The 23,578-nt window shown below is 48.7% G+C and overlaps 1 protein-coding gene across 1 annotated transcript in view; it reads right to left on the bottom strand.

Annotated features, from left to right (window-relative positions):
* Positions 1-16,731, bottom strand: part of LOC311513250 (uncharacterized protein) — a 76,815-nt gene extending 60,084 nt beyond the window's left edge. Inside the window, exons 1-7 of the mRNA XM_084614937.1 lie at positions 15,116-16,731; positions 14,574-14,662; positions 14,340-14,497; positions 13,826-13,938; positions 11,862-11,944; positions 11,062-11,533; positions 10,776-10,923 (exon numbers count right to left, since the gene is read on the bottom strand). Of these exons, the coding sequence (XP_084471063.1) occupies positions 11,930-11,944; positions 13,826-13,938; positions 14,340-14,497; positions 14,574-14,602 (315 nt within the window). The 5' untranslated portion in view covers positions 14,603-14,662; positions 15,116-16,731 and the 3' untranslated portion in view covers positions 10,776-10,923; positions 11,062-11,533; positions 11,862-11,929. The remainder of the gene's footprint in view (positions 1-10,775; positions 10,924-11,061; positions 11,534-11,861; positions 11,945-13,825; positions 13,939-14,339; positions 14,498-14,573; positions 14,663-15,115) is intronic.
* Positions 16,732-23,578: the final 6,847 nt, after the last annotated feature.

Genomic DNA, 23,578 nt, shown 5'->3' with positions numbered 1-23,578 from the left:
CCCTGGTGAGCTGCAGGGTCACTCAGGACAATAGGTGTCCCCTGGCATTTTCATCCAGAGCCCTCAAAGCTCTTTACAAAGAAGGGGAGTATCATTCCCAATCTGTAAAACAGAGATAAGGTGAGGCACAAAGAGGGGAGGCGCTTTGCCCAAGGTCACACACACACACAGGTCAGAGTCAGCCCAGAAAAGAACCCAGCTCTCCTAATGCACTAGCTTGCAGAGCTTCTCTTGTGCACCCTATAGACACCAGGGATGCTCCTTTAGTATGAATAGCGTAGCACTTGCTTGCATATATGTGAGAGGCTGATAGCTCTGGTTAGAGCCAGGCATGGTCTAGACGGGAGCTGCATGAACTCCCCACCTGCAGCACCCACTCCCTGCTGTTCCCGTCCTAGTCTCCCCACCCAGTTCTTCTGATGCAGCTCAGGGCTCGTCTACACTTGAAAAGCTACAGCGGCACAACTGCAGCTGCAGGGCTGACGCGAGGGCCTCTCCTGTCATCAGCGTAGGCAATCCACCTCCCCCAGGGGCAGTGGCTAGGTCGGCAGAAGAATTCTTCCATCAGCCTAGGGCCGTCGACACCAGGGGCCAACCATGCCGCTCAGGAGCATGGATTTTTCACACCCCTGCACAATGTAGCTGGGCAGACCTAACTTTTTAGTATAGGCCAAGCCTAAGTCTTGAACTGCAGCTTGCCTTCCTATGCCAATGCTAGAGCTCTCCAGGACTGGAAGATTTTCCTCTACAATAGGATGAAAGGGAAAAAAAAAATTATACACACACACACTAAAAAGCCATAACCAAAGCAAAAAGAAAAGGAGGACTTGTGGCACCTTAGAGACTAACCAATTTATTAGCGCATAAGCTTTCGTGAGCTACAGCTCACTTCCTCAGATGCATATCGTGGAAACTGCAGCAGGCTTTATATATACACAGAGAATATGAAACAATACCTATTCCCACCCCACTGTCCTGCTGGTAATAGCTTATCTAAAGTGATTTCCAGCACAAATCCAGGTTTTCTCACCCTCCACCCCCCCACACAAATTCACTCTCCTGCTGGTGATAGCCCATCCAAAGTGACAACTCTTTACACAATGTGCATGACAATCAAGCTGGGCTATTTCCTGCATAAATCCAGGTTCTCACATCCCCCCACCCCCATACACACAGAAACTCACTCTCCTGCTGGTAATAGCTCATCCAAACTGACCACTCTTGAAGTGGATCTGACATCTTCACAGTTTGTGTGTCAGCTCTATCTCAGTGGCACTAATAACGAAAAAAACCAGCTCCCCAGTGGGAATACAATGGCTGACAGGATCCACAAAGCACCCTAATTGTCTAACCGCAGCAGCCCCACGTAGTATAGCCCGGCCCCAGCCCCCCCCCCCTCCACCGCCTCAATTATGGGTAATTGAGCCTTAAGCAGCTTTCATAATATGTGGCAGGTGAGACAAGTCATATTCCCAGCACTAAAAATAACAGGACAATTTTCCTGCCATGATCCATCCCCCAGTTATCATGCAGTGCTCAGAGCGATGGCTCCTGGGCCATGCCCTATTAAAGGCAGGGGGTGGCAGCTGGGGAGAGGATGGAAGGAACATGCAAATGAGGTAAATTGCATATCATAAGCAACTTCTTCACTCACTCCACTGATTCCTTTCCTGGGAGGGGCATGCAGGATCCAAGGGGTCTCATCACTGCTTCCCTTGGAGAGCTGTGCACTAGATTAATTCAGTATGGCAGTGCCTGTCTCAATCCCAAGAGGTGTCATTTACTGGCATCCTCCAGGGGGAAGGTGGCAGAAGGAATAGGAGGCAGGTATTTATGTTGGACACTTGCCATCTGTTGCTGATGCCTTCCAGGGAAACCTTGGCTTTGCTCACAGGGCCTGGGGTTTTTTTAGAATCTTTGAAAATAGCCAGGGTAGGAGGAGATCCCCTCACCCCCCCCCATTCTGAGCTGGATCTGCTGTTACTGTGTCTTCAAATGATCTCACCATGCCACTGCCCCAGCTGAAAGGAATCAAGCCCTGTCAGGCAGGCACTATTAAGGTGGGCCTTATCCTGAGCTGGATTTGAGTTTTTCCTAAGTCTAGGGTATTTGGGTCATTATGGATCTCATCATATTTGTATTGTAGCAGTTCATAGAGACCAAGACCTGATCCTACTGGGTGCAGTACAGACATGTAATAAGAGGCACTCCCCACCCCAAAGAGGCTACAGTCTAATTAGATAAAGGGTGGTTAGGGAAAGGGGCAAAGTAACTTACCCAGGGTCACAGCTTGGAATAGAACCCAAGTCCTGGTCTAGCATCTGATCTGCTAAGGCGCTGCACCTCCAGAGAGCTCAAGGCCACACTGTAAAGATTGCTACCCTGAAACTTCAGGGTTGCTTAGGGCCAATCCATCTCTAGCTACTTAAGGAATTTTAGCCTATAAAACTCTCCTGTTCTCTAGTGGCTGTGGCCTTTTCCCAGCTCACAGTTCCAGTGAAGTGGGGGCAGGTGGGCAGTATCACGCCCCGAGATGGAATTCAGCTGTCAGAACTGGTTCCATCCTGGGAGGTATCCAGGCTCCTCAGTGAACTCTGGGCTGTTTCTCTTACACATAGGTATGTAAAACACCCTGCGGCCACCTTTGCACCAAAACCACAGGCCACTTTTTAAAAAAATATTGCCCTGTCACATCCTGTTTGTTTTCTTTTCACCAGGGCAAACATTCCATTTGCCCAGCAGATTAGCCACATGTAGGTGTCCAGAGGGACAAGACAACAGAACTAGGCTGGAGAGGAGCCCATCAAGGAGAACTCAAGAGCCCTTGGGAACTTCACTTTAATGAGCTAACTAGGTAATTAGTGCCCTCTCAGGAGCAAGGGTGTCTAATAACAGCATAAGCAGCAAGAGGCAGGGCCATGGTGGAAGGGTGGGGTAGAGAGAAGGGTAGGGAGGAGACTGCATGTGGGACAGATTCATGATAATAAGGGTGAGTTGGCCTGGTTTTTTCCCCCCATTCAGAAAAGGGATTTAAAAAACAAAGTTAGCTGCATCTTTCCACACACCTGGAGTTTGTATCATTCTGTCCGGGGCAGTGGAAGGAATTGAAACACTCTCTATTATAGAGGCAGCTGGTAGGATCCTTGCCAGTTACAGATAAAACTGCTACTGAATCTGTGATTACTGGCATTAGACTGTAAACTCTTTGGGGGCAGTGGCTGTCTTTTTGGTCTATGTTTGTACAGTGCCTAGTACCATGGGGTCCTGGTCCCTGACTAGGACTCCTAGAGGCTACCGTTATACAAATAATGTCAGCTCTGCTGTAGCCAGAGTTAGGAAACCTGAGGCCGTGATGGAAATAGCCCAAATGTATGTGGCTCAGTGATAGCAAAAACGATGGTCTGTTTCTCACGTTATTTGAATTTGACTTGCTGTTACACTCCACATCTACATAAACCCTGCCCTCAGTCATGTTAACTGCTATGCTTTCTTGGCATGCATCCCAGAGTCCCCAGTGCTGCTTCAAACTGTGGGTCATTATGACTGCAATAAACCCTTTGTGGGGATGGGAGGAAGAGGGCAAAGGCTAACAGAGGTCCTCTCCTTTAACAGCACTATGTGGCTTAACTGCTTGTGAGTCTCACTGCCAGATAACTTGTATGAGTGAGCCACCCCTGAAGCTGGTCCTCCATTTGAATTCATCACCAGCTGGAGAGCTGGTATTGGGAGGATGGCTTTCCATATGGAGTTGATGATTTGAAGCTAGACACTCCCCATGAGGCACACTTAGCAGGAAGAGATGGCACAGGTGTGCCAATTCACCAGATGGGGCCCCATGGTTTCTTGACCACTGCAGCGCTCAGTGGTATACAGCCAATATAGTCCAGCCGCACACGCACAGGATGGTGGCACTATATATCACAGGAGCAACAGTAGCCACAGACCTTAGGTGGCAGTAAGGGCATGTTTCTTGCCTTACCCATGCTTGGGATTAACCCTGAATCATCCAGCGTGGCAGCAAGCAGTCGTACTAACCCTGAACATACAGAAGGAAAGCTACGATTTGCACCACTTGAGCTAACCCAGGTTTCAAGCTGGGATAAATTTGACCAGAGCAAGCTGTTGCTTTTTCTTGTCATCTAACTAGAGAGGTTTTTGCTTTGGTGTAGCTACACCCATTGTTGCCCACTGAGGGCTGAATCATGGCTAATCCCAAACATGGAGAAGGCCAGAATCACTTTTGAAAGTCTGACTAATTAAGCAGAGCCACCTTGATCACACAGGGTAAGAGAGGGTAGGAGGTAAAGCCTCTTTTGATTTGCAAATCACCTGCAGTCACTTTCCTAAGTACATCAACCCCCTGCCATACATCTGCCAGCACAAACCAAGAGCCCTAGGGGGAATATTTGTTCTTGCCCCTTCCCTAAATGAGGCGACAGCTGTTCCCAGGGACTGACTGGCTGAAATCGGGTGGTTGAGGGGATAAGACCCACAGGCAGCCTTCATTAATCATTACTTAAAAAAAAAAGAATTAAGACAAGTGTGTAAATGCATGAGGGCAGCAGCTGTGGGATCAGCACGTCCCATTTAGCACAGTACCTGGTGTCTCCTCGCAATGAAATATGGGGCTGTTTGTTTAGCATCCTGCTAAGTACCCTCCCTGTAAGGCACTTGTCCTCTGAGGCACTAGAAATAATATTAAAGAGCTTCTGTGCTGAGCTGGGCAAAGAGGAGGAACAGCATTTCCCCAGCTCTGTCACGCCCAGGCTGAAATAGCGTTTTTTCACAGCACAACATGGATCTGTCTCTCACCTGGAGAAACAGCCTCAAATTGAATGTTCCTTCAATTTCTATGAACCCTCCCTATTATCTGACTTCCACTTCCCCTTCTTTCTACCAAAGGCAAAGTGGCAGCGTTTGTCTAGCAGCCAGTATGGATTTTCCATACACAGCCCAGCTCCTCCTGTCTCATACAGGGACAGAGTTTTCTCATCCCAGAGTTGAAATGTAAGCAGTCAGAGATCCAATTAGTCCACATGACCCTCAGCTCAGCAAGAACTACAGGGGAAGGGGAATTCTACCCCTTTGGGCTCATCTGCACAGGAAAGTTATATTAACTAATGCTCTGAGTAGACAGCTGTTTTTAACCTGGGGTTAGTTGTCTGGGAATAACCCTCAGGTCAGGTCAGCCATGATCAGCTGGCAGTTAAACCCACCCACCCCTCTCTACATAGTAAGGTTAGTGTTTAACCTATGTTTATCAGGTTAGATAATGTGGTTTTGAACACGATTAATTTTCTAGTGTAGACAAGCCCTGTTCGGCTGGGCCAGCTCCATCTCAAACCACCTCTGGGGCCGTACTTTGCCTCTCTTGTCCCATTGGCACAAGTGTTAGGCCTCATCTATATTCTAAAATCACCCCCATTCAGCAACCCCTGCCTGCAGCGTTGTAAAGGGCACTCAGAGTAATGGGCTCTGTTAATGCTAACCAATTTGCCCCTGCCTGCACCCATGCAGCTATGCCTATTGCTATCGTAGGGCTACTCCCCACTATATGACAAGGACCGTACTAGGCTACTAGCAGAGACCTCTTATCTCAGTGGCAAGGCAGGAGGGTTTGCGACAGCATGTATTGTGGTTCCAGTTGTAAATATCAAACACCAAGGCTCAGGCTCCTAAGGTCAATGAGCACAGACTGCACCCTGTTCCAGTGTGTTCCGCCTCCTTTGTTGCATTTCAGTCCATTACTCCTCATTCACGTTTATCCTCCTTCCACTGCTCCTGCGCGCTTCGTAACATTGCTAACACGCTGCTGCATGAGAAGATCAACTGAGTTTCATTTTAACCCACACAGCCCTGGTATTTTCTTGGTACCCAGCACCTTGTGCCCACTGGGGTGTGCCCAGACAGACAAACTAAATGGAATCATCTCTGGAGAGAGTCCAGCGAAGGGCAACAAAAATGATTAGGGGACTGGAACACATGACTTATGAGGAGAGGCTGAGGGAGCTGGGATTGTTTAGCCTGCAGAAGAGAAGAATGAGGGGGGATTTGATAGCTGCTTTCAACTACCTGAAAGGGGGTTCCAAAGAGGATGGCTCTAGACTGTTCTCAATGGTAGCAGATGACAGAACGAGGAGTAATGGTCTCAAGTTGCAGTGGGGAAGGTTTAGATTGGATATTAGGAAAAACTTTTTCACTAAGAGGGTGGTGAAACACTGGAATGCGTTACCTAGGGAGGTGGTGGAATCTCCTTCCTTAGAGGTTTTTAAGGTCAGGCTTGACAAAGCCCTGGCTGGGATGATTTAACTGGGAATTGGTCCTGCTTCGAGCAGGGGGTTGGACTAGATGACCTTCTGGGGTCCCTTCCAACCCTGATATTCTATGATTCTCTGGTCCCCTGGCTACAATAGAACACAGGACACTGGGACCCTAATGAGGCAAGAGTTTGGTCTACAATTAAAAGCTGGCATAGCTAGAGCTGTTGGGCTTCATTCAAAACATCACCCTCCCACAAATGTTTTTACACACAGTGTTTGCTTTTTGGGTGCCCCGTTGCATCTTATTTCCTACTCATGTTTCTAATCCTCTTGAGCAGTAACTGCTCAAATGACTGTCTAGTAAGCTCAAAAGTTGGTTCAATAAGACACCTCCTTCACCTTGCCTATCTAAGTGTAGAGTCAGTCCATTAATCCAGCATTTGTTGTTAAGCACATGCCCTCACTCAGCAAACGCTGCAGGAATCCCCTCACCAAACAAATCTTTGAGTCAAGCTAGAAGCTTCTGAGGAATGTAATGAAAGTGGGAGGGGGGAGGAGAAGGAAGGGGAAGAGCACAGAAGCTGGGAATAGGCTCCCAGGGATGGATCACTTGATTACCTCTTCTGTTCATTCCCTCCGGGGCACCTGGCATTGGCCACAGTCAGAAGACAGGATACTGGGCTAGATGGACCTTTGGTCTGATCCAGTAGGTCTGTTCTTATGTAAAGAGGAATCTGCTAGGGCAGAGGGTTAGTGCATCAGGTCTGGGAAATGGAGGAGCAGAGAGGTGCACAGGGCTGATTTGAAGACACAGGACTAACCTTCCTGTCCATGGCAGACAAGGATTAGTCTCACTCCAGAACCCCTAACTAGTCTCTACAGCAGGCAGGATGATCAGCTGTCACCCTGCAAGAGTAGAGCTTGATTTACTCAAGCAAACTTCCAGCTTCCAGCCAGCTTATGCTGAAGTAATAGCCTGATAGGGAAGAAGATTCCCCCTTCCCTAAGTTTTGGGCAAGGCAGTATGGGCCAGTGGAGGAGATCAGAGTTCTGTGACCAGCTCAGACACTAAATGGCCTTTACAAGATGTACATACAGCACCTAGCACTACCAGGCTCCTTCCAGAACTCCAGGGCCTTCAGCTACTACAAATTAGTTTTTCCTGTGTATGGAAGTGACTGCTCTTTACCTATCCACCCCAGATTCCATCAGTACTTGAGTGCTAAGCCCGTCCTCAGATGCCAAGAACTGAACAGCCCAGAGAATAAACTACTGCCAAGCCTATCTGGGCTTCCTTCAGATAAAAAGCAGAAGTTGTAGGGAAGATTTGAGTCTGTTAGGGGAAGCGCCCTCTTTCCTTGAGCCCCCGTAGCCTTTATTTATTAAGGTTAGTATTCAGTGTCTGCTTGCTGCAGCTTTTGGAGTAGATTCACTTGCAGTCCACAAGCTCAGCCTTGCCTAGAAATTCCAGGGGCTATTACATAGCACCACAGAATTAGTGCTATCCAGCATTTGAGACGAGAGCACCATACTGTGGTCATTGCTGGGATAGCATCAGACCCAACCCGGTACCTGCAAGCAGCTGGGGACAGAGACATGCAAAGTTTGAGTCGTAAGTAAAACTGATTTTATTTTGGAGTCTGAGAAAGGTTTGCCCAGTGCACTGCAGAGCATGCGTATGGCACAGACACGGGGTATTTCATAACCAGAAAAGTTAGAGAGTTAAAAACTTGGCAAGAAGGACTGAGTCCACTGGCCCCCAACTTCATTCACCCCCAACAAGGCCTGAGGAACCTCAGAACACTGGGGTAAGCAGCATTTGACCAATTAGCGCCTCAGTGGATGCCATACAAGCTAAAAGTGTTGAGACCAGTGCCAGTGAACCCTTTCTTCCCCCAGACTGCATGCTGTGCCCATTCATTTAGATCCACCCATAAGTGTCCACAAGCTGGCAAAGGGCTCCCCCACATTGCATGCCTTTCTGGTCAGGTCATTATTAGGGTGTGTGTTTGTTTGTTTAAAGTTTGTTAAAAGTTAAGTCTAAATATTTAGTAGGAAAAGTCAAGTAAATACTACAGAGTACAAGATTCTAACAGTCAGTCATGTCCTTATCAAGTTCTGCACCACTTCTTGCTCGGTGTTTGTACTAGACAGTTAACACCCTCCCCCACACCCCCTAGTAGGTCTTAGAACCAGCATGAACTGCTGCTTCTTGGAGCTGCTCTTGGTGCATTTTTATTGCAGTCATACAAGGAGGGTTCAAGAGCACAGCGTTGGTCTGCTTGGAGTCAGAGGAGTCAGCAGGGCCAGCCTCCATGAACAGATCTGGCAGAGCTGTTGAGGGCACCTCCTCAAAGCCAGCAGGAACTGGAGGCTCTATTGCTTTTGGCAGTGGGAGGGCAGCTGTAGCAATAGCTGGGCTATCCTGTAGGGGGCTTTGGTCCCTGGAAAAATTCATCCCAACTCCTCCCTCCAGCTTCATTTCTGCCCCTGCAGGCAAGCTCCTCACCAGAGGCCCAATGGAACTAGCTGGAGGCATCTTCTCTCCCTCACCAAGGTCTCCACCCTCTAGAACCATCTTTGTTTCTATCTCAGTGGCAACAGGGCACAGAGGTGGCGGCTTCTCTGTGGCTCCTGGAAGACCCAGGTCTCTAGTAGTTGGCTCAGCAGACAGGGCTTGGCTGGCATTTGATTTCAAAACCATGGCATCGTCCATGCAGGAGGCAGATATGGCGTTTATGTTCTGACCTGTGCCCCTGACAAGCAGATCTTCCACAGAAGAGCTGGTTTCTGATGGGTAAGAGGCATCAAGGGGTGCTAAAGACAGATGTTTGCAGCTGGCAAGGTCAGTCTTCAGAGCACCACACTGAGTAGTGATTAGTCTCCCCAGAAACCTGGTCACCAAGGCCAAGAGGCTGGGCCACCTCACTTGCTGGGCATGCACTCAGCTCCCCCTCACACATCTCACCTGCTGCTACAGTTTCTGCCTCTTTCATCCTTCATATTCTCTTTCCCCACAGCCAGTGGGTTCTTGCTACTTGGAGACCCACTGCAGTCAGTTGCTTCAGAGTCCTTTGGGATTTGAGCAGTAGTTCCCAACTCCAGGCTAGTTAGAGAGCCACAAGGGATCTCCTCAAGGTTGTCCCCTTCCTCTAGCAGGGTGATAGCTGGAAGGGGACTAGTAGCGCTCCTTGCGTCATCTTCAGAGCTTCTGCGGGATCTTCCCTTTCCCTAGAGTTCAACACAGGGCTCACATCAGTTCTGTAATATGCCAGTTTGAAAGGGGAGGAAGCAGTTCTATGGTGTTAGGTGGAAGCATTGAACCAGATGAGAGAAAAAAATCTCCCAATGTTGAGATTTTAGCTGACAATCCTGCAGGTGCTCCTGCACCTTTGAGTCCCCTGTTGGGCCCTGCTAGGTGTGGCATTTCAGTCTGCTGCTCCCAGACAGCTTTGGATTGATTGGGAACTTCACTAAGCATGCAAGACAGAAGAGGGTCACCAGGGAGAGAGATTTAGAGGCACAAAGGGCAGTTAAGGTGCTCAGCTCCCACATGGGCCTTGGAAGGTCTCCCCGTAAGCAGTTGGAGACACAAGAAGCCAGCCAGTTGAATTCATTTTTGGAGCAGAAGAGTAGGCTATAGTTAAGGCACCCAGACTAGAGATTTGCATTTATTCCCAATTCTGCCAAACTCCTTGTAGTCTTCCAACCTCCATCTGTGCAATGGAGATCAATTGAAAGAAAGGCGAGAGGAAGGGAAGTACTATTTAAGTTGCTAGCTTTTTGAGGCAAGGACCATCTCTTCCTGTACGTCTGTCCATGCCCAGTAACACAGGACCCTGGTCTCAGGTCAGGAACTCTAGACATCTGTAGAGGCCACCAGCCCTTCCAATCCTAACACCTTCAAAAGACAGTGGGCTTTCATACCCCAGAGAAGGTTCTCAGAGCTGGCCAAAAGAATTCTGGAATGGGTGAAGACTGGAAGAAAGTGCTACAGCTTAAACATTATGGAAAGATTTCCTGCAAAATAGGATCATCATCTTTTTAGTCAGCTCCAATCTTCTAGCCCCCATCCATCCTATGGCCCTTTGCTTGCAGATACCATGGTTGCTTTTAATTTTGTTCAAGGAGAAACCTACAACAGGAACATACCACACTGCACAATTGTAGGCTAGTTCTAGTCTTTTAGAAGAGTGCTCACCTACAGGTAGCCAAGTTGCTAGAGATTCAGCAGCTAGAGCTAGCCAGGAAAGGGTCCAAGCTCACCCTTTGGAGGAACTGGAAAAGGACAGTGGGTGCAGGACCGACGTGTGCACAGAGATAGAACAGCAGGCATTACAGGAGGCCACTTCGCTCTTCCTGAGAGCAACTCACCTCCTGCTAGATACACTGAGCTCGGCATTCTAGAAGCTGGCTGTGGTTGCAAGGAAAGCGTCCAGCAAGTTAAATTCCATCCACATTAGCAGCTACATGTAAATCATGAGCACTTTGTTGCCATGCAAGCTTTTGGTTTACCTCTGTGGGCCGCTGCCGTCCTCTCTGTAAGCCTGAGAAGCACAGACACCACTAGAAGTCCCACAGATAGAGACTACGAGGAGGCTCTCAAGGGGTTGAAGAGTCTGGCTTGAAGAGGGCATGTTGCTCGAGGAATCCAGAGGGCCATCTGCAGGCAGAAACAAAAAGGTTCTTAATACCTGCTTCAGACATGGACAGTGGGATGCCTTAGCCATTGTTCATGTGTTCTCCACTGGGATCTGTGCCTCAGACTTGCTTTTGGCCATTCACATCCTGTTGTTCATACCTGTTTCAGAGCAGTTTTTGCTCCCTTTCTTGACCAAGGGCTTCTCCTGCTCATATTCTGAAGATGCAGCCTCTTCCACTTGGAACATCCTGCCCTTTGGAAGAGGAGGAAAACCGATCAGGGAGAGTTCAGTGCCAGGCACAATCACTACCAGTTACTGCAGCTAGCAGGGAGATTTAGTTACCTCCCTTCACCCAGGGATCTCCTTCCCTTAACACCCTCCAATCTTACTGCTTTATCCTCATTTAGCAAATCAGCCTCTTCAGGAAATCCCTTAACAGACCTGTTAAATGGCACCATTTCCCTAGTAAGGTCTGTCTAGAATGCAGCAGTTAAGCACCCTAGGGTGCTACAACTAAGGTTGCTCCAGACCTTACTTCCCTGGACATGTGCATCGGTCTCAGGGAGACCCCATGGCAGATTGTATCCAGCACTTCCTTCATGCTGTTCTGCTTGGACAAGGCATGTTCATCTGCAGGATGAAAAGGTGCAGTTAGACATGAGCCTTTGAGAGCTCTCTTGGAAGGTGGCTCAGGGAAAGCGTAGCCTCCAATTCAGGGAGGTAAGGACCAGAGTACAGGGGTCACAGCTGCTTCCCACAGCACCTCCAATCCAGTTTTGGAGACGCCATTTCATCCTTCCCTCCCAGGAGGGAGACAGGGTAGGCTCATTCAGTTGGGCCAGGCCACGTGTGCCCGATTCAGATTCAGGATAGTTACATGTAGCACTGACAAAGTCTCCTCCCCCCAGCCTCAATGCCCTAGCTGGTGAGAGCTAGCACAGGCTGGTGCCACACATACCACAGGGGGCAGGTCCCTTCTTCGGTGGAGTCTGTGCAGCTGGCTTCACTGCTGACTTCTTGTGCGTTTTAGAGAGGAGGAGTCTGGAGAGAGAAAAAAAGCAAATGTGTCATGTCTGAGCCCCTCATTCACGGTTCCCCTCCCACTGTCATCCCATATGGGTCCAGCAGCAATGCAGCATGGGACCAATGCTACAGCACCGTCAAGGCAGATGGTGGAGGAGGCAAGGGGAAAAGCTATTTCTAGATCCCTCTGTGCGCTGGCTCGGAGCTCAGGTCTCTGCCAGGGTAGAGGTATTCCAGTGATGCCGAGACCTTAGCACCACCTTCGGCCAGGGCCAACCGCTGAGTAGCTGCTGCTACCAGGAAAAAAAGATTAACTCAGATCTTCGGTGAATGAAAGGTAAAGGCCAGACCCAGAAGGGTCTGAAGGAGGGGAGGTGGAACCTGTCCAGCAGGTACGCAATTATACAGCAGGATCTGATCTCTCAGCTTCGCAGCCCTGTTGCTTTTAAAGCCACCTTCATCCCACAACCAAATCTGGTACCACAACCATCAGAGCACTACCGCTACACACAGAACTCATGCCACCGCATCACAGCTGAGTGCTCACAGGAATGACCAGATGTCTCTAAGTGTCCCAACTCCTAAATCTCCCTTTCTGGATTTATCTTCCCTGCAGAGTTAGCGCGAGTGTTACTCCTAACTTCACAGACATACTCCAGCCAAGAACGATGGTGTTTCTACCTAGAGCTGGCTGGTCCAGTTGGGTGAGCAGCACTTACCAGTTGTGACTGGGACCACTTGAGTGGTGCTAGTCTGACCACACGAGTGCCACCAGTGGCAAGGCACTGCAGGACAATTCCCCCACCCTGGGCGCCCAGAAGAGGACAGACTCTCTCTCCCCCACAACTCTTAGAGAATTCATGGAGCAGCTCAGCCTCCTGCAGCACTAGAACCAGGGGTTGTGCCCCTAGAAGTCTTAAGGCCACGAGCGAGTGGCATTGCCAGCGTGACAGGTTTCAGAGTAACAGCCGTGTCAGTCTGTATTCGCAAAAAGAAAAGGAGGACTTGTAGCCCACGAAAGCTTATGCTCAAATAAATTGGTTAGTCTCTAAGGTGCCACAAGTCCTGCTTTTCTTATTGCCAGTGTGGTCATTATAGTCCCAACCAGAATTCCTCTTGGCTGTACTCCCACAGTAGGCCTAGGAGTTCTTGAAGAAAGCTATGTCCCCCTCACCAGAGCAAGGTCTGAGGCTGGTACATCATGAAAAAGCCTGTTCTGCTTTTGAAGTCATTAGTTAGGGAACATCTTGCAATGCTGATAGAGCCCAGATGACACAATACCCTTCCCCAAGAGGGCTTAGGAACCCTGGACTGTGACTATGTTAGCACCCCCAAGGCAGGATCCAGCCAAGATGGGGACTTCTCAAGTCCCAACATTACCAGCTACACAAGGGACCTGAATAGAGTTTGGCAAAATATGTCCGTTTTTCAAGTGGAATAATTCAGATTTTGCAACACTGACAGAATTTAGAATTTTTTCTTCTTCTTTTTAAGCAAAACCACCACAAGGTTCTGGGAAAAAAAAATCTAAGTGTTTTTTTCAGTTTTGAGTGACTGTTTCAGAACTCTATTTTATCAGAGGAGTTTAAAGATGGCAGAAGTCAAAAAACCTCAAACATTGCAGAACAAAGTTCAGTGTTTTAAATTAGCTCAAAGTTTTGGTTCAACTCAAAACCAACTTTTTAGTTCACTGGCAAATCCAAAGAGTCAGTTCTTTGCAGAGTTGTAGGGCTGAAGCTTGGTTGCAAGGTGCGATTTGGAGTTCCCCTGTTACTCCTGACACCTGTTTAGTCATCCCAGCCCCACAGCCTAGTTTATCTCTAGGGTTTGAGTTTGTTGTAGAGTTGCCCATCTATACCCATCCCTTCATAATAATGAGAGAGTTGCCACACATCTTACCTGATGGAAGAAAGTTGAAGGGGAGGATGGAAGAGACTGAGGAGCAGTAGCCAATAGAGCTAGGGTGGTTGGAGAGGGACACTCAGCCTGCAGGCGCTTCTGCAGAATAGCAACTACAGAGGGGGAGAGGGAAAGAGACATTATTCCATTTAGTGTCAATGTTGGCATCAGCACATGACAATGCTGGACAGTGGTTACACCAAGGGCATGACAGTTAAGTACCCTGGATACAAGTCCCTTGACTTGCCTCTCAGGTGTGTAAGAAGAGGGGGAGATTCACCCATCTCTGAAATGCTTTGAGCTTCCATGTATAGGTGTTTGGGATGGTCAGGGCTGTCTCCCTGCTTCCACCCCCAGATGGACAGCAAGTTTTGAGCAGCTTTTGTTCCTGGCCACATCCTAGCCTCCTTTCCCCCAAGGGAGTATTGCTGAGAGCCTGGAATCAGCCATATACGTGGTGCAAAGAGCTGCACACATCCCTACACCTCCCCTGTATCACACACAGGGTCCTTACTCTCCAGTTTGAGGTCCTGGATGTTCTCCTCAGCCCTCAGAGCTCTGCACTTCAGCTCCTGCTTCTCCAGCAGGGAGCGCTTCAGGTGCAACTGCAGCTTCTCACCCAGGCTGGGCTGGACAGAGTTACGCCATTCCACCTGCACAGCGCGAGGGGGTCTGGGAGAAAGTAGATCAGTCACCAGAAACCAAACCTCCCCAATGCTCCCATGAGAGCCACTGAGTGTCTGCCTACCTCTGGGCACATGAGGCGCTCCAGCTCATTCACGCAGCAGGACAGCTGTCTGATCCACGACTGAGAACATTTCAGTTCCTCCTCGAGCTCTGAATTGAAAGATGCCAAGTCACTGAAGACACTGTCCACATTTCCCCAGCACTCTCCATTAATGGACTTGCTTACTTTTGATTGTACACTCCAGCATGCAATGAAATTCTGCCACCTCTAGAACAGAACATGCCAGCAGTTTATATCACAGCAGCAGTGTTAGTCAGGAAGTGAGGATTACTACCTCTCACACTGCAGGGGGAGATTTAAGTAGAGATATCTAGTTGGGCCAAGACACTAGCAAAGTGGTCAGTGCCTTGTCTTCACGTCACAGAAAGATGCTACCTTGTATAGTGCCACATGCCCCGTTGTGGAGCCATGGGGCATTCAGGCCAGTATTAGCACTCGAGTCACTGCAGAAGACTGGAACGCTTGCACACAGGAAGAGTTTCCTGCAGCACATGCTCCAAGCCTACGCTTCACACACCCCCCCCCCCCCGAACTGATCTTACCATGAATGCACTGGAGATAAAGTCGTTCAGCATTTTGATTTGGTGTTTCTCTGCTCTGAGGCTCTGCCTGGGCAGGAGGAAGAGGACTGTCATGCTGGGGACTCGCACTAGTCTGGAGTGGAGCCTGGCAAAGTGTTTATTTGTATGACCGTAGCTCCTGAAAGCACCCCCCAAGTCCCATTGTGAAAACTGTTTTACAGAGGCCTGACCTACAGAGTTGTTCCATTAGAACTAGTGTTATTGTATACAGATTTAGTTAGACCGATGCAATAGAACCAGTCTGAAAAAAAGACAAGGCATTAGCTTAGATCGGTACATTTGCTGATACAAGCTAAACCAACAGAATGAGTTTGAAACAAGGGAGATCAGGCTCCAGTCTAATTAAAATCAGAGTTAAACCCGGGTAACTGTATTTAGACAAGACCAGCTATACAGCAAGAGAAGCCCCAGCCCTGAAGAGCCTACAATCTAAGTAGACAAGCTAGACACAGGATGGGAGGGGAATAGGGTGACCAAGTGTCCTGATTTCCTAGGGCCAGTCCTGATATTTGGAGCTTTGTCTTATGTAGGTGCCTATTTACCCCCCCCCGCCCCATCCCTGTCCTGATTTCTCACACTTGCTGTCTGGTTACCCTAGAGGAGAAGAGACTTACCCAAGGTCACAAAGCAGGCCAGTGATAGAGATGGGCGTAAGATCTAGGTCTCCTGACTCCCAGCCCAGCATTTTAGCATCCAACCTAAAGCTTCCATGGACCTTTTCCCTGGTGTGCAATGTAAGGTGTGGCAGTGAAAGCTGGTTGTATTTGCACAACAGAAATAATGTAATACCCATCTGATATAGTGCCCACCACCACATCTCAAGGCGAGGCATATATCACAATCCCCATTTTACAGATGGGAAAACAGAGGGGTGAGAAGTGACTTGCTCAAAGTCAAGCTGGTCAGTGGCAGAGCCAGGACCAAGTCTCCTGACTCCCAGTCCAGCACTCAGCCCTTCAGGCTATACTACTGTCTCCCGTGCACTAGATTCAATCCCAGCTACCCTGCGAGGTGGACTTAACCATCTTGGGAAGCTACAATTGCTATAATAGCATGTGTGCCAGAAGGTGGGATACTTTGTCGCATAGCCAGGATTATGGAACATTTACACTAGTGAATAGCAGTCTCAGGAAATAGAATCCCTGCATAGTCATGGCTAAATACAGCCAGTACCTATCAGATCAGAGTATGAAAAGGGTCCTAACTGGAAAAAATTCAAGAATGCAGAGGACAGAGAAAACACCCTGCTCTTTTTCACAGCCAAGGCCATTTTGTATCTCTAGAAAATCCAAAAATACAGAGATCCCATCCCTGCAGTATCGGTGTGGAGGATCATTAACCAAAGAGCCTAGCCTAGAAAAAAGGAGGAGGGGAGATCAGGGACTGCAAAGTGTTTGTTTTAACATCAACCTGATGATTTTTGCATTTAAAAGGACACTGGTAAGGCTTTGACATTAACACCTCACTGAAGCTAGCAGTTATGTAGTCCCCACTCCACTTGCTAGTGACAGGTTTCAGAGTAGCAGCCATGTTAGTCTGTATTCGCAAAAAGAAAAGGAGGACTTGTGGCACCTTAGGGTATGTCTACACTACGGAATAAGGTCGAATTTATAGAAGTCGGTTTTTTAGAAATCGGTTTTATATATTCAAGTGTGTGTGTCCCCACAGAAAATGCTCTAAGTGCATTAAGTGCATTAACTCGGCGGAGCGCTTCCACAGTACCGAGGCTAGAGTCGACTTCCGGAGCGTTGCACTGTGGGTAGCTATCCCACAGTTCCCGCAGTCTCCGCTGCCCATTGGAATTCTGGGTTGAGATCCCAATGCCTAATGGGGCTAAAACATTGTCGCGGGTGGTTCTGGGTACATATCGTCAGGCCCCCGTTCCCTCCCTCCCTCCGTGAAAGCAAGGGCAGACAATCGTTTCGCGCCTTTTTTCCTGAGTTACCTGTGCAGACGCCATACCACGGCAAGCATGGAGCCCACTCAGGTAACCGTCACCCTATGTCTCCTGGGTGCTGGCAGACGCGGTACGGCATTGCTACACAGTAGCAGCAACCCCTTGCCTTGTGGCAGCAGACGGTACAGTACGACTGGTAGCCGTCATCGTCATGTCCGAGGTGCTCCTGGCCACGTCGGCTGGGAGGGCCTGGGCAGACATGGGCGCAGGGACTAAATTTGGAGTGACTTGACCAGGTCATTCTCTTTAGTCCTGCAGTCAGTCCTATTGAACCGTATTATGGTGAGCGGGCAGGCGATACGGACTGCTAGCAGTCGTACTGTACCATCTTCTGCCAGGCAGGCAAGAGATGAGGATTGCTAGTAGTCGTATTGTACCATCTTCTGCCAGGCAGGCAAGAGATGAGGATGGCTAGCAGTCGTACTGTACCATCTTCTGCCGAGCAGCCATGAGATGTGGATGGCATGCAGTCCTTCTGCACCATCTGCTGCCAGCCAAAGATGTAAAAGATAGATGGAGTGGGTCAAAACAAGAAATAGACCAGATTTGTTTTGTACTCATTTGCCTCCTCCCCTGTCAGAGGAATGAGTCCCCTAAGGTCACACTGCAGTCACTCACAGAGAAGGTGCAGCGAGGTAAATCTAGCCATGTATCAATCAGAGGCCAGGCTAACCTCCTTGTTCCAATAAGAACGATAACTTAGGTGCACCATTTCTTATTGGAACCCTCCGTGAAGTCCTGCCTGAAATACTCCTTGATGTAAAGACACCCCCTTTGTTGATTTTAGCTCCCTGAAGCCAACCCTGTAAGCCGTGTCGTCAGTCGCCCCTCCCTCCGTCAGAGCAACGGCAGACAATCGTTCCGCGCCTTTTTTCTGTGCGGACGCCATACCAAGGCAAGCATGGAGGCCACTCAGCTCACTTTGGCAATTAGGAGCACATTAAACACCACACGCATTATCCAGCAGTATATGCAGCACCAGAACCTGACAAAGCGATACCGGGCGAGGAGGCGACGTCAGCGCGGTCACATGAGTGATCAGGACATGGACACAGATTTCTCTGAAAGCATGGGCCCTGCCAATGCATGCATCATGGTGCTAATGGGGCACGTGCATGCTGTGGAACGCCGATTCTGGGCTCGGGAAACAAGCACAGACTGGTGGGACCGCATAGTGTTGCAGGTCTGGGACGATTCCCAGTGGCTGCGAAACTTTCGCATGCGTAAGGGCACTTTCATGGAACTTTGTGACTTGCTTTCCCCTGCCCTGAGGCGCATGAATACCAAGATGAGAGCAGCCCTCACAGTTGGGAAGCGAGTGGCGATAGCCCTGTGGAAGCTTGCAACGCCAGACAGCTACCGGTCAGTTGGGAATCAATTTGGAGTGGGCAAATCTACTGTGGGGGCTGCTGTGATGCAAGTAGCCCACGCAATCAAAGATCTGCTGATATCAAGGGTAGTGACCCTGGGAAATGTGCAGGTCATAGTGGATGGCTTTGCTGCAATGGGATTCCCTAACTGTGGTGGGGCTATAGACGGAACCCATATCCCTATCTTGGCACCGGAGCACCAAGCCGGCGAGTACATAAACCTCAAGGGGTACTTTTCGATAGTGCTGCAAGCTCTGGTGGATCACAAGGGACGTTTCACCAACATCAACGTGGGATGGCCGGGAAAGGTACATGACGCTTGCATCTTCATGAACTCTGGTCTGTTTCAAAAGCTGCAGGAAGGGACTTTATTCCCAGACCAGAAAATAACTGTTGGGGATGTTGAAATGCCTATAGTTATCCTTAGGGACCCAGCCTACCCCTTAATGCCATGGCTCATGAAGCCATACACAGGCAGCCTGGACAGTAGTCAGGAGCTGTTCAACTACAGGCTGAGCAAGTGCAGAATGGTGGTAGAATGTGCATTTGGACGTTTAAAGGCGCGCTGGCGCAGTTTACTGACTCGCTTAGACCTCAGCGAAACCAATATTCCCACTGTTATTACTACTTGCTGTGTGCTTCACAATATCTGTGAGAGTAAGGGGGAGACGTTTATGGCGGGGTGGGAGGTTGAGGCAAATCGCCTGGCTGCTGGTTACGCGCAGCCAGACACCAGGGCAGTTAGAAGAGCACAGGAGGGCGCAGTACGCATCAGAGAAGCTTTGAAAACCAGTTTCATGACTGGCCAGGCTACAGTGTGAAAGTTCTGTTTGTTTCTCCTTGATGAAATCCCCCGCCCCTTGGTTCACTCTACTTCCCTGTAAGCTAACCACCCGCCCCTCCTCCCTTCAATCACCGCTTGCAGAGGCAATAAAGTCATTGTTGCTTCACATTCATGCATTCTTTATTCATTCATCACACAAATAGGGGGATGACTACCAAGGTAGCCCAAGAGGGGTGGTGGAAGAGGGAAGGAAAATGCCACACAGCACTTTAAGCACAGCACTTTAAAAGTTTACAACTTTAAAATTTATTGAATGACAGCCTTCTTTTTTGGGGGCAATCCTCTGTGGTGGAGTGGCTGGTTGGCCGGAGGCCCCCCCACCGCGTTCTTGGGCGTCTGGGTGTGGAGGCTATGGAACTTGGGGAGGAGGGCGGTTGGTTACAGAGGTGCTGCAGTGGCAGTCTGTGCTCCAGCTGCCTTTGCTGCAGCTCAACCATACACTGGAGCATACTGGTTTGGTCCTGCAGCAGCCTCAGCATTGAATCCTGCCTCCTCTCATCACGCTGCCGCCACATTTGAGCTTCAGCCCTCTCTTCAGCCCGCCACTTACTCTCTTCAGCCCGCCACCTCTCCTCCCGGTCATTTTGTGCTTTCCTGCACTCTGACATTATTTGCCTCCACACATTCGTCTGTGCTCTGTCAGTGTGGGAGGACAGCATGAGCTCGGAGAACATTTCATCGCGAGTGCGTTTTTTTTTTTCTTTCTAAGCTTCACTAGCCTCTGGGAAGGAGAAGATCGTGTGATCATTGAAACACATGCAGCTGGTGGAGAAAAAAAAGGGACAGGGTATTTAAAAAGACACATTTTATAAAACAGTGGCTACACTCTTTCAGGGTAAACCTTGCTGTTAACATTACATACATAGCACATGTGCTTTCGTTACAAGGTCGCATTTTGCCTCCTCCCACCACGTGACTACCCCCTCAACCTTCCCCCCTCCCTGTGGCTAACAGCGGGGAACATTTCTGTTTAGCCACAGAAACAGCCCAGCAGGAATGGGCTCCTCTGAGTGTCCCCTGAAGAAAAGCACTCTATTTCAACCAGGTGACCATGAATTATATCTCACTCTCCTGAGGATAACACAGAGAGATAAAGAACGGATGTTGTTTGAATGCCAGCAAACATACACTGCAATGCTTTGTTCTACAATGATTCCCGAGTACGTGTTACTGGCCTGGAGTGGTAAAGTGTCCTACCATGAAGGACGCAATAAGGCTGCCCTCCCCAGAAACCTTTTGCAAAAGCTTTAGGACTACATCTAGGAGAACCGCAAATGCCAGGGCAAAGTAATCCTTTCACATGCTTGCTTTTAAACCATGTATAGTATTTTAAAAGGTACACTCACCAGAGGTCCCTTCTCCGCCTGCTGGGTCCAGGAGGCAGCCTTGGGTGGGTTCGGGGGGTACTGGCTCCAGGTCTAGGGTGAGAAACAGTTCCTGGCTGTCGGGAAAACCGGTTTCTCCGCTTGCTTGCTGTGAGCTATCATCTTCTTCGTCCCCAAAACCTGCTTCCGTATTGCCTCCATCTCCATTGAAGGAGTCAAACAACACGGCTGGGGTAGTGGTGGCTGAACCCCCTAAAATGGCATGCAGCTCATCATAGAAGCGGCATGTTTGGGGCCCTGACCCAGAGCGGCTGTTTGCCTCTCTGGTAGGCTTGCCTCAGCTCCTTCAGTTTCACGCGGCACTGCTTCGGGTCCCTGTTATGGCCTCTGTCCTTCATGCCCTGGGAGATTTTGACAAAGGTTTTGGCATTTCGAAAACTGGAACGGAGTTCTGATAGCACGGATTCCTCTCCCCAAACAGCGATCAGATCCCGTACCTCCCGTTCGGTCCATGCTGGAGCTCTTTTGCGATTCTGGGACTCCATCATGGTCACCTCTGCTGATGAGCTCTGCATGGTCACCTGCAGCTTGCCACGCTGGCCAAACAGGAAATGAGATTCAAAAGTTCGCGGTTCTTTTCCTGTCTACCTGGCCAGTGCATCTGAGTTGAGAGTGCTGTCCAGAGCGGTCATAATGGAGCACTCTGGGATAGCTCCCGGAGGCCAATACCATCGAATTGTGTCCACAGTACCCCAAATTCGAGCCGGCAACGTCGATTTAAGCGCTAATCCACTTGTCAGGGGTGGAGTAAGGAAATCGATTTTAAGAGCCCTTTAAGTCGAAATAAAGGGCTTCATTGTGTGGACGGGTGCAGGTTTACATCGATTTAACGCTGCTAAATTCGACCTAAAGTCCTAGTGTAGACCAGGGCTCAGAGACTAACCAATTTATTTGAGCATAAAAGCTTTCGTGAGCATCCGATGAAGTGAGCTGTAGCTCACAAAAGCTTAACCAATTTATTTGAGCATAAGCTTTCGTGAGCTACAGCTCACTTCATCGGATGCTCACGAAAGCTTTTATGCTCAAATAAATTGGTTAGTCTCTAAGGTGCCACTAGTCCTCCTTTTCTTTTTGCGAATACAGACTAACAGGGCTGCTACTCTGAAATTTGAAGTTTGTGTGGATCCTGTGGTTCAGACCTGACCCAGCCTTTCCAGGTGAGCATTGTGTTGGCTGATTATACTGAAGGGGCTTTCCTAGACTCCAGACTGAATGGCTATTTCACGTTTTATTCATAGCTATAGCACTTACTATTGTCAAGTAATATCTCCAACAGGAAGGTTGCTCACCACCACCTCCCACCTTTTGGGATTGCAACAGATCTTAAGACTTCCACCCTCCTTTGGGTATCAAGCCATCTGGCGATGTTTCTGAGGCAGCTGGCTTACTACCTAGTTAGTTCTATTATCTTCTGGCAAAACTCAGCTTGTCATGCCAATGGGCTCATTGAATTGAAATTAATGCTATCCTCAGAATACCCATCTGACAGAGAAATAAAGTTTCCCCTCTTCTGTAAGAGGGATTAAGTGATTTGTCCAAGGTCAAAGAGGGGATCTGTGGCATAGCTAGAAACAGGGTCCAAGTCTCAGAGGTTCCAGTCAGTCTTAACCACAGAGATCAATCAAAATCTTCTCCCAACATGGGCTCTTAAGTTCCCCTTGTTTCCCCGCACACCTCACCCCAGAATATTTCAGCCAGAGCAAAGCAATTTGGCAACAAATTGGAGATAAGAAGCTTCCTTTCTCAAGTACAAAAGGAAACTGTCCACACTGAGGGCTAGACAACAATCAAGGAATAGCACTTGACCAAGCATACAGCAAATATGAATCTCATTGTTTAGAGAGAGCAATCTTTACTACAGTTAATTGTATGTGAATTGAATTGAATGTGTACAGGAATTGAATGTGAATTGCCATAATTCACTACCTAAGCCTGGGGCTAGTTACAGTTTGTTTTCACATCAGGTGAAAACTCTGGTGTCTGCTACAGAAAAGTTAGTTTTGGGAGAGTGTCTGCAGCAGGGTGACCAGATGTCCAGATTTTATAGGGACAGTCCCAATATTTGGGGCTTTTTCTTATATAGGCTCCTATTACCCCCCACTCTGTCCCGATTTTTCACACTTGCTATATGGTCACCCTACTTTGCAGTACTATAGATTCTTCTACACTCACCAACTCAAGAGGAGACATTCCATCTGACAGAGAACAGGTTTTCAAAGCTGAATGTGGGTACCTAGCACAGTAGCTAACAGGCACTGGGGAACCCATGTGTCTAAGGCAGGCTTAAGCCCCCCCAGATTTATATGAATTCACAAGAGCTCTTCCAGTCATTACACAGGCTGCTTCAGTGTTGTTAAGTGGCTAGTCTAAGCAAATGCACTCAGTCTAAAATAGTCTGCAACTGCCCCAAGAGCTATTACACATGGCTAGAAGGGGTTATTTTGAGCCTTACCACCCCATCCTCTGAACACTCAGGGCCATCAGACACACACAGTGGAGACTGCTGCTTCTTCTGAGGCTCTAATAACCATCTAAAGAGAAGAGATAGTAACAGTTTCCCCACACACACTTCCACAGATATGGATACAGCCAGATATCTTGTTAAGAAGAGCCCAGTACTAGAGTTAATTGGTTAGTCTCTAAGGTACCACTAGTACTCCTTTTCTTAATGGGGAATCAGATTTCACATGTCTAATGGAAGACAACACGCAGGAAAGGCAAGATAACTTCTTATATTCTTCTGCTACAGTGATCTTTACACCTTATACCAGAAGGTAGCAAGTTAAAGAATCATGATCATTAATCTCATTTAAGTTACAGTCCAGTTTTTCAGAAACTATTAGCTATTTTGGGTACCCAGTCAGATAC

The sequence above is a fragment of the Lepidochelys olivacea genome (assembly GCF_965140295.1).
Source record: "Lepidochelys olivacea isolate rLepOli2 genome assembly, chromosome: 26".
In the NCBI taxonomy this organism is placed as follows: Eukaryota; Metazoa; Chordata; order Testudines; family Cheloniidae; genus Lepidochelys; species Lepidochelys olivacea.
The sequence above is the reverse complement of the archived record's forward strand: the minus strand, read 5'-3'. Positions and strand labels throughout refer to the sequence as shown.